At 35.8% G+C, this 11794-nt stretch overlaps 1 protein-coding gene across 1 annotated transcript in view; it reads right to left on the bottom strand.

Annotated features, from left to right (window-relative positions):
• The window catches only part of LOC101744885 (cerebellar degeneration-related protein 2-like), a 74373-nt gene extending 65471 nt beyond the window's left edge, over positions 1 to 8902 (bottom strand). The window contains exon 1 of the mRNA XM_012697542.4: positions 8229 to 8902. Within this exon, the coding sequence (XP_012552996.1) occupies positions 8229 to 8304 (76 nt within the window). The 5' untranslated portion in view covers positions 8305 to 8902. The remainder of the gene's footprint in view (positions 1 to 8228) is intronic.
• Positions 8903 to 11794: the final 2892 nt, after the last annotated feature.

The raw sequence follows: 11794 nt of genomic DNA on the forward strand, positions 1-11794 counted from the left end.
TAGGCGAGCTCACGGACTCAACCTGAGAGAATTGCTAACACTAGACCTAGCAAGAGCAAGACCTACTACCGGATCGGAATCGCAACCCACTGAGAAGATCCGACGAGAAACTCAGTAGTTGCACTTCGTGTGTTATTCGTAGGTCAATAGTTCGAGACAGGGCCAAATCATCAATACCAAACGAATTGGAAGGTCATTGACAAATTTAATTACATATTCGACGGTTGAAAACGCGAGAACGTTCAATTCGTTACTTTACAAAATTTGTATTGTAATTTACGTTCGTTTTCAAACAAATCTTAAAGGATGCTCCAAATACAAAGAGAGATCTTTTTATTTCATTTAATGATATTCATTAAGCTACACTGAAAGAAGAACACAACCGATGTAGAAAAAAGAAATACAATAAAAGAAATAACACGAATTATCCAAAGAACCCGTTAACTTTAAGTAATGAAATCGATGCCTACAGAACAGTTAAACTTGGAAGATTTACTCCATGATGACCTGGAGCTTGACTCTGTTAGTAAGTATTATTATTGCGCCACTTCGAGAAGGCGGCACGACATAAAAACCCTCTAGTCGTGGCCGCCGGGAATTACATACCCGATCCTGTAGACGGAATGGTAAACAGTCGACGTTGCCCTAAACACGTCATTACGGATCCTCGTAATCCATTAACGGTGCTTTTATGTACCACAAGCACCGGTCACCGTCATCGTCGAACCCGTCGCTTGCGACGAAGGGCTCGACGAGCGAACCCATAGACACAGCCCACGGAGTTTCTCGCTGGATCATCTCAGTGGGTCGCGTTTCCGATCCGGTGGTAGATTCTGCCAAGCACTGCTCTTTCTAGGGCCAGTGTTAGCAACACACCCGGTTTGAGCCCCGTGAGCTCATCTACACGTCAAAGAGAAGCTGATATAACCTCTCAAGGCTATCAGCATGGGTAGGAAAAAAAAGCAAGATTTACTTGTAAATCGTCAATTTTTTGAGACATCTCTAATTTAAAATGTACCTATGATATTATTAAGCGCTATTCATTTTGCTTACTCAATAATGTTTAACATGAAACATAGTTTTTAGGTTAAGTATCAGATCAATTACTTTGAAAGCATACGTTAAATTACCCATAATACGTACAATTAAATATAACCTTTGAATGACCAAATTGATTACAACACAATAAGCACTGTACGCTGGACGTGTGAAAAGGAAAAGTGAAATGAAATCGCTTTCATTTTAATTAAATTAATTACTGAATATATGAGTTATTATTCAAATTGACCAATAAAAACTATATTGAATTGTTTGTGGTTCGTTAAAACTAATAAAATCATCAATCAACTTGTTATATCAATCACAAAAACTAGACGTTAATTAGTATTTTTTTCGTTAGATTATAAAAACCGCCCAAAACGATATGAGTTGAAAGCTTAGATAACACAATCGTTGGCTATAACGTAATACAACTTTACATCACATCACAACGTCAATGTCGTCCATTTTAAGTTATGCCGTCGAATTTTCGATCGTTCTACCACCAGTAAATGCTGGTTGACGATCGGAATACCCTGGTACAGGACTCAGAGAATACTGCTGCTCATACTCTCATCTCTTATCCCTTAGCCGCCGTTGACGTCACCCAAGGTAGAGTGGTGGTGCTATGAAACCACTTTGACAGAGTTTTAAAGGAACTTTATAATGAAGTACAGTATAATGAAGCTTGTTTGACTAGCCGATGCCTACGCGCGCATTGCTGTTAGCGTGGACCTATATGTTACTTATGACGACGCTTGCAGCTGAAAGTAAGTATTGCACTTTTTGACGAAGCATGTTGTTGATAACTCTATTTCTGTAATCTGACGAAGCGTGTTGCGGATAATAACATGTACTTTTAGGTTATTTAGGAATATCATGTTCTTTTTTTATAAGAAATGATTTGTGTTAATGAAGTACATAAAGTTTGGGTACAGTGAACGTCAGTCGGGCACACATAAAACTGATCACCAGACAATCCAATTTTAAAGTACGTATAGAAAATGTTGTTAAAGGTTGAATAAAATTATTTTATGAAAACGAGGTTCGGAGGATGTCCTCAGCGGGTAACTTGACCGTGGTCTTAGCTTTATTAATGTGGAAGAGCAATAGTTACAATTCAAGAGTTCGGTATGCCTTCGAAGGCAATAAAACGGTTGCAAATTGGGAACATTATAAAAGACATTTAATTTCGCATTAACTTTGCACTTTACGAATACATTAAAGTTTCAACACTTACGACACATAAAACGTCAGGAATTAAAAAAACAAAACACTTCAAAAGAAACCGAAATATACTTTAAATTACAATATTCAGACCTGCCAAATAATTACGTAATATAATTAATTATTTAAAATATAATATTGTTATGTTCGTCAATTTAGTACTTAAATAACTATTTTTATTTTCAATATGAATTTAATACGTGACAAATTATATAAAAATACGGCTCATGGCTTTGTGACGTTTCAATAGATCTTCAGATATCTATATACTTTACATAATACGAGTATAAATAAAAATGTATGTTGGTCCTATATCCGTTCTTAAGTCATTCATCCGATTGTGATGAAACTTGGTAGTGTTGTTGGCACTACAGAGCAGGTTTCTGTACCATTAACTACGTTCAAGGAATCGATGTTTTTTCACACAATTAGGGATAGATAGTCACAGCGGAGCGTGTTGGGGCTTCACTAGTCTTAGTTACTTAGTATGTATTTCGAAATCAACGTCACGACTTAGATACTAATAAAACAAACTCTTGAATACTACTAGCATTTGTTCTTTTACAGTTTTTGTTATTTGTTGCATTCCATAGTTTAAAGTTCTAGCGAAATGGTACATCAGGGAGTTAGGTAGTCAAAGTCTTAAACTCGCGTGGAGTGCTCTTGTTTCTTGGTCGGGACTCCCAAATCCATCATTAATCATCATCATTCCTATGACTCGCAATAGAGAAGATTTTCACACACATTAGTGATAACCCCGTTTTTAGTACTATGGTGTTATTAATATTATGTTTTTATTACTATTAAATTATATTTAGAATTTTCAAGATGGGTAGCGAAATCCACACTATGATGTCTATGGCCTGTGGTAACAATTTGACACCAGGTAGGCATTGAGTTCACCTACGCAATAAAAAAAAATAAAAAAAAGTGTGTGTGTCCGCTCCGACGCACGACTGGAGTTTACTGGATATAAAAAATTAAACGAAACAATACGAGAAATAGTTCTATATTACGACAACACGATACACTACAGATTATTAACAAATTAACGAGACACAAAACAAACGACTAACAAATATATGAAAATACAATAATGAGAGAAACGCGCGATCAGTACGAGGCTTTGTGGCGGACTGCCGGCGCAGCAGCCCGGCGTCACCTGCAATAACGCGGCCGCGCGTTGGCTCCTGATTGGCGCGCGCACGCATCACGCAATCAGGAGCCAATCAGGCGCATAACGCATTTCGTGTGACTGCTAGTACGATTTTGATTGGCGCGCGCACGCATCACGCAATCAGGAGCCAATCAGGCGCATAACGCATTTCGTGTGACATGCTAGTACGATTTTGGTCCCCATAATTTTCATACCCCGGGCCTATATATGTAAATCGATTCTAAAGGAGTAAACTCCAATAAACTCCAATAATGTCATGGCAAATGCTTAACGCTTGGTCCTAAGCAAGTTTTGGTTAATAGGTAAAAAATATCGTAGGTACATAATTTAAAAAAATCCAGTACTATGTGCACTTTAATTACTAAATTAAATATTTCAACTAGATTTGAAATTAAATTCGAAACAAAAGAAGAAGAACGTTACAAAAGTTAAAATGACATTACAACTTAATATTATTTTTATGGAAATTGACATGTTTGAAATTTGAAAAACCAGTTTGTTTCGGATAAATAACAGAAATCTACTTTTTGGAAGGTTCTTACCGATTTGCCTTTGAAGAAGTGTACAAGATAAAAGGTATAAATTTTTTACAAAAAAAAAATACTTTATTGAATTTTTATCTAAAATTGAAGACATACATATAGTAATTACAATTTACAAACCTATACTTAAAAAAGATTTAAAAACATTATAAAATGCATAGAGTATCTTAGGAATGGGCGACTAACAGTATTGGGTAGTACTTGTTGTTATGGCTCATAATTTTCATTGCTAAATGTCGTATCATAGAAGTTTTACATAGTATGTAGAATTTATTAATTATTATAAATTTATTAATTTGTTAAATTAATTGTATCTGATTTTAAATCTTCTCTGAGCCGCTGATGTTCTTTGGAGACCCGCCAGTGACGTTACCTGATCACATACACATTAACGGCCCATAGACTTTTTCCTTTTGCTTTGCCTACAGCAACCGAATTACAGGTTATCCGAAATATGCAAATGGATCGCATTAAGTCAGCGAAAACAAGTATCCGTCCGAACCACATACATTTTTAGGCAGCAAGCTTTTATTATATTTACAGGCAGCATAATAATAATTGTAAATAGACATGCTTTAACCAAAACCGACTTCAAATAGAAAAAAAAAGATATTCCAAAACAAATTAACATACACTAAAAACAATAATCATCGAAATCGGTTGGCGTGATATTGAGTTATTCATCTATTTGTCGCGCACGTACTTAATGCCAATGTAAGACTTATATGATTTTCTCATGGATACATTTATCAGAACTGGACTAAATTGTAATGGGACCACACGGGAAGCGTCAGCTTTCTAATAAAAAAATAATCATCAAAATCGATTGACCCAGTCAAAAGTTATGAGGTAAGAGACATAAAAAAAAACATACAGTCGAATTGAGAACCCTCTCCTTTTTTGTAGTCGGTTAAAAAAGACGGAATACGACAATTAAATTTCACATCCACATATGGACGCCCTTTCGAAATTATCACTAAATTAATTCTCGGTCATCACATTTAACTATCTCCTTATTCACCATTGAATTGTGTGTTTCTGTAATTATGGTGTTTGGTCCGTTCGAGATGATGGCTAAATAAATGTATGGTGTTTGTAATTTTCTTTTCGTAGCTTCCTATGAGGCAGTGACGTAATGAGGTATGATCACCCAAATCGGTTGTGAGGTTAATCAAATATTTATAAGAGATAGTAGTAGTAGTAGTAATAGACTAGTTGCGTAGAAGGGGAATTGAAGCGTAGGCGTGAAACATAGTGGATGAACGCAGCTGTTTCAGGTAGTAGCTATACTTCAATGAAAATAAGATTATGGGATGATCACATATAATTCGTTACAACATTCCACACGGAATTTACTCTAAGAAGGGCAAGTAGTGATTTTTTTTATTCATCGCCACCAGTACCTATTTAGCCTCTGCCTTAGTTATATTTTCTTAGTTTAATTATTTTCTAAGCGCATATTCGAATAGGTACAGAACATCCCCAAGTCGATCGATTCAAAGTAAAAGTTCTAACTTTGACAGGAAAACTATTAGGTAAACTATGGTTGAATATTTTTAAACCTACATATTTTACAACGTGCTATATATATTTACACCATTATAATAGAACCACACAATTGTATTATTGCGGTTGGGTTTCCTATACGATACGTAATAACGAAATGTCTCATAAAATCTTCTCTATATAACTAGTCAGGTCATAAGTATTGTTACACAGTAAAAACTTGTCTTTTAGAATGCTGGCCACAAAAAAGTTTATTGAATTTGAATTTCGAATTGTTCATGAAAATAAAAATGTATACTTTTAGAATTTTACTCATTTTTAAATATGGAGTGGACGCTTAAAGAAGACCGTGTTGCAGTTATTGCGTTGCATCGTTGCGGTTACGCGCCAATTCAAATTTTTAACATACTGAAAAATTTTAATATAACCAAAAGATTCGCTTATCGTACCATCAAACGATACAATGAAGACGAAGTGTAGATGACAGGTCAAGAAGTGGTCGCCCTCGGTCTGTTAGGACTCCAGCAGTGATAAAAGCTGTGAAGGCGCGAATTCAAAGAAATCGCAAACGTAAGCAGAAACTGTTGGCCCTTCAGATGGGGTTAAGCAGAACCACGGTGAAAAGGGTGTTAAATGAAGACTTAGGGGTTCGGGCATATCAAAGAAAAACAGGACATCGTTTGAATGCTCGTCTAATGGACCTGAGACTGAAGAGAAGAGATGATGCGAAATTCTTTTTTCGGATGAAAAAATTTTTACCGTAGAAGAGAGCTGCAACAAACAAAATGATAAGGTGTACGCACACAGTAGTGAAGAAGCGAGCAACCGTATTCCGCGTGTCCAACGAGGTCATTTTCCATCCTCGCTCATGGTATGGTTGGGAGTTTCTCATTGGGGCTTAACAGAGGTACATTTTTGTGAGAAAGGTGTAAAAACTAATGCAGTTGTGTATCAAAATATAGTCCTGACGAACCTTGTGGAACCTGTTTCTCATACCATGTTCAATAACAGGCACTGGGTATTCCAACAAGATTCGGCACCAGCTCATAGAGCGAAGAGCACACAAGACTGGCTGGCGCGTGAAATCGACTTCATCCGGCACGAAGACTGGCCCTCCTCCAGTCCAAATTTGAATCCGTTAGATTACAAGATATGGCAACACTTGGAGGAAAAGGCGTGCTCAAAGCCTCATCCCAATTTGGAGTCACTCAAGACATCCTTGATTAAGGCAGCCGCCGATATTGCCATGGACCTCGTTCGTGCTGCGATAGACGACTGGCCGCGCAGATTGAAGGCCTGTATTCAAAATCACGGAGTTCATTTTGAATAAACTTTAGTGTCATAAGAATCTATGTTTTGTTAAGTTCATTTTGGTATATGAATGGTTACATAATGAATAAACTTGTTTCAATTATTTTACATTAAACATGTGACAGAATTTATGACCTGACTAGGTATATATATAAAAATGAATTGCTGTTCGTTAGTCTCGCTAAAACTCGAGAACGGCTGGAACGATTTGGCTAATTTTGGTTTTGAATTATTCGTGGAATGCCAGAGAAGGTTTAAAAGGTAGATAAATATGAAAATGCTCGGAATTAAATAAAAATAACAATTTTGTTTTTCCTTTGATGTGTCCCCCGTCGGACGGATTCCTTTTGTTTGTTTTAAGTTTATTTTAAACAAAAGTTTAGGTCTTTTATTTATCGATTGAGGCACTACGAAGTCTGCCGAGTCAGCTAGTATGTTTATAAAAGTTGATATGTGCGTTTTCCCTTTAGGCTCCGAAACGCCTGGGGCGATTTCAATGAAATTACCAGGTAATCTTCAAATTGATCTAGTGAATGATTTCGTGTTTGCCAGTGATCACATCAAATTTAAATCAAGTTCAAGAAGTATTTCACTAGTATTCTATGATACATATCCTTTCATATCGTTAAGATTCCACAAAAATACCGATTTTTTTATTTAAAAAAAAAAACCGTATTCCAAATTACCGGAATGCCGTATACACAAAATAATCACCCATTTTACTCTGCTCTAGATCAACAGTAGGTACAGCTCCTAATTCGGTTACAGACTATTTGTTTTGTACGATCCGTTATCACATTCAATAGAGCTATGAATTCAAACCCGTTAAATAAGTACACCTGTGAAAATAGGTTGGATTTGGAAACAGGATAATCGCATTACGACTAAACATTTCAACAATAGCCGGACCTCAATGCATTCAGACAAGTGCCTAGGTACTATAAAAGCAAGGTTACTGCACTTTATCATGATGAAACGCACATCGCAAAAACTAGGTTTAATCATTGGTATGTAGGTGCTAAATACAAAACCGCCAACATTAAATATGTGTAATATCTTCCACTGTTTAGTCAAAGAAGGGGTACTCTTTTGCATTTACATTCTATATACAAGCCATACTTAACGATCTGTTAAGTAAGTAATGTGTAATAAAATTAAACGAAAGAAATATGTTACACTATTGTTGCCAAATATTTACTTACGAGCCCAAGGTGATGATTAAATAATCAGGCTACACTGGTTTTTGTTCAAAAATCTTAATGTAGACCAACGGATTTATTGAGCAAAATATTATTTGGAAAAGAGGGTAGAACTTCAAAATGCTTGAATTAATTGCTGCGAATTCCTCACATAGCTCGGAGGGCCGTTGATTCCACTTATTACTCAATATCGTTCATTCCTCCGTGTAGCACGGACAGGTCACTCACCTGATTCTGTCCAGCACTCGGGACACTCTTGACAGAGCGTCGCCCAGTCGAAGGCGAGATCCTCAAAGCTCGCCATTGCTGCTTCTCACTCAACAGATCAGTCCACACCGTAACATATCATCTAATTAAATTCCCAATTGCACAAACACTAACACCATTTAATTAGGATACTGTTTAATGTTATCGATTTTGTAATATACGTAAATCGGTACTTATTGTATTGTTTATTCAGGCTGTCGATTGAAAGTCAGTGTGCATAGTGGTAGGTTCGCGACGGATGTGACCTGCGGGGTTCGGATGCGCGCGCGCACGTAGATAAGCGGCCGGCGAAGCACTGCGCCAAGACCGTACAGACTAAAGAGTACGGACGCGGGATGTGTCGCCGCTGCTCCGTGCTCGGAACTCGGAACCTGTTCTTGAGTACGTACGAGGTGTCAGCCTTCACTCAGCAGGTACATACACTCTTTCGATTTCAATGAACCGTTAACGTTCTTTTCTCGGGTGTGTCTTATCGGGACATCACGTAATTTTATTATACATCGCTGATCTATTTAGCTTACAATAGTTCGATGCAACAACAGGTCCAGCAAGTTATTTCAAAATTTAGAATTTCGCATACCGCTTAATGGCCTTAGCTAATTTCAAACGTTCGAGGTTTAGAAGTATTTTCCGTGCAAGTAAAAGGTCTCGCGGTTCGGTATACAAACTCAGGTTTGGTTCAAATTTTATACGTCATCATATGTATTCTGTTGTTATTAACAGTAGCAGAACTTTTGTATGCAAGTACCTATGTTATTTAACAATAAAATAAAAAAAATATTTTACGGAAGCCGTTACAATAGCTTCCATAAAATACTAACCACGTACACTGTTTGTATAGAATGTGATAATATTCAATAAATTTACTTGTCATTCACATTAATGTTATGTTTTAGTTCGGTTTTGTTGCACACTTTTTTACCTTTCATATCCTGGGTTTGCCAGATTTTGGTTTGCTTGAAGAAAACTCATGTCTGAGTTCAGTTCGCTTTTTGTAAATATCATTGAAATCGTGCCTTTTATTGGAATAGTTGTGTATTAAATAGAGAATAAATAACATATTCTTATTAAATTTATTCGTATAATTTCCGCTGTATGCGCAAGCCGTACACGCAAGAGAACATTGCACCGGTCTTTTTGACCTGCAAATCAAGATGTCTTGCATAAGGGCAGTGACAAAAAAGTCAAATGGTACGCAATAGCATTAAGGGTAAAAGTATTTCGAAAACGTTAAACACTTTCTTAATAAACGATTTTAATAAAAATGAAACGTGATAGAGAAATAGACCGTAAAACAGTGCAGGTATGTATTTAACCAAATTAAAATTTAGAGCAAGGTAATATTTGGTTAATCGCTTTATCGTGAATCACTATGAAAGCACCTGCACTCTTTGTCGCTGATTTACGACCAAAAATTTAGTCTAAAACAAAGCTTATTAAATCGTACAACATTTTTAATGGACATACCTAATGCTTCACATTAACAATCATTTTTTACTGGTGGTAGGACCTCTTGCGAGTCCACCACCAGTTAGGTGGGTACCACCACCCTGCCTATTTCTGCCGTGAAGCAGTAATGCGTTTCGGTTTGAAGGGTGGGGCAGCCGTTGTAGATGTCTATGGGCTCCGGTAACAACTTAGCACCAGGTGGGCTGAGTTCGTCCACCCATCTATGCAATAAAAAAAAAGAAAAAAAACATTCTAACATTTAATAAGATTAAACAATATTTCAGACAAAATATTATATTAACTACCATTAGCAACACACGCACTCACTACTTTCTATATTATTATTCAAATAGATAAGTAAATATGTCACGTTGGTAAAGCGGAGCTTCGTAAATGTGAATCTGAGTAGAAACCACAACGCTGACTGTAAATTATTGTTGAACATCTTCATATTCAACGTAGTCCAGTAATATTTCTTCGCATTAAATTGTAAGAAATAACGATGCGATTCTGTGTAATTATTAACGCAGAAAGCGGTAAGTGAGAGTGTTTTGCATTTAATTTTTGAATGTCTAACATTTTAAACCAAATTAACGAGTCATTATGAAGGTTAAACGTGAAACGGCCTTAAAACATTGACTATTAGAGAATATACTTGTTTGGCAAGTGAAACCAGTTGAATTGTGAAGTCCTGCAAAACTTAGAAACATAATGTTTTGTCCGTCTGTTAACTTTAGACCAATTTTAGTGTCACTGAAAAAGATAATAGGCGGAGGGACTGAGGGCTATTTAAAGTAATGATTTGGGTGCAAAATATTATTATTTTTTTCTGTCAAAATAATGATGACCCAGAACGCGTCTTTTTAGACGGACGAAAATTACTTGAAGTCACTGCTCCCATTAGGTTGTTGGAAAGTAGGTGTACCTATCTACAGTTCTATATAAATACCACATAACATAGTATAACATTGTCTATTTTCTAATTTCTCACTCGAACCATAAATAGTTTTTCAGACTGCATATCTGATGATTACATTGTTGGATATCTCTGATTTTGCTATTTAAACAACTGTTCAGCTTAACATAAATTGTTTCAAAGTCTGCAGGATTTTTTTTCATTTTCAAACTTTATTCATTATTTTTGTTGGACGGTTCCACAAACCGGTGGTCTTATGCGGTCAATTTTAAAGAAACACAGCAACATTGCGACGTTGTTAGACGGATGTCCCAATTAACAATTAATTGAAAGTTATTTTTATTTCATTTTTATTAAAAAATAAACAATTCATTTATTCATTAATTCTCAAACGTTTCATTCTGCGAGACAAGGAAAGAAATAGGTCAAGGGCACTGGGTACACGTCACGCGACATTTTTTTAATCGACTTCAATCGTTTGCTTGCAATGTCATTAGCGACGGCAATTTAGCGACGCGACGTTGCCTTTATGTGGAGTTATAATAAGCGTAATATTATCTATGGTGCAGTTCACAATGGTGACTTATAGAAATAATGTAGATTGTAAGGCGTTGTTCTTAGTTTAAATGATTAAGAAGACAGTTTATTTGTTTGAAAAATACATACATACGATCTTTGAATTTTGACATAACTCATGAATTAGATTGTTTTAAAATGTTTATGTGTTAGTTACTTATGTAGTTTTAGAAAGATAATTCAAAAATAATAATAATATAAAAACAGACTCTATGTACTTCTGTACAAATTTTACTAATTTTGTCTTTCCTGTACTACCACCTATTTAATAGAAATCGAAAGAAGAATTTCATTTCTGTTTTGAGTTTTTAACGAAAATTTTAGCATAGAGGTACATATATATTTTTTTTGTTTGTAATCTATGCCTTCGCAAATAGTTTATCCGATTAACTTGAAACTTAGTAAAGTTGTCGGTACTTTCTTCAAAGAAAGTTTTTGTCATAATTCTATCAACGTATAGCAGGTGGCGCGGGATTTATTTCAAAGAATATTTCGTTGTGAATCATAGCCGAGTTTCACTAGTATAAAATAAAAACATAGTCCTATACTTTTATGCTTATAGATCCATTTCTCTCCAACACGGCAC

The sequence above is a fragment of the Bombyx mori genome, chromosome 10 (assembly GCF_030269925.1).
Source record: "Bombyx mori chromosome 10, ASM3026992v2".
NCBI lineage: Eukaryota > Metazoa > Arthropoda > Insecta > Lepidoptera > Bombycidae > Bombyx > Bombyx mori.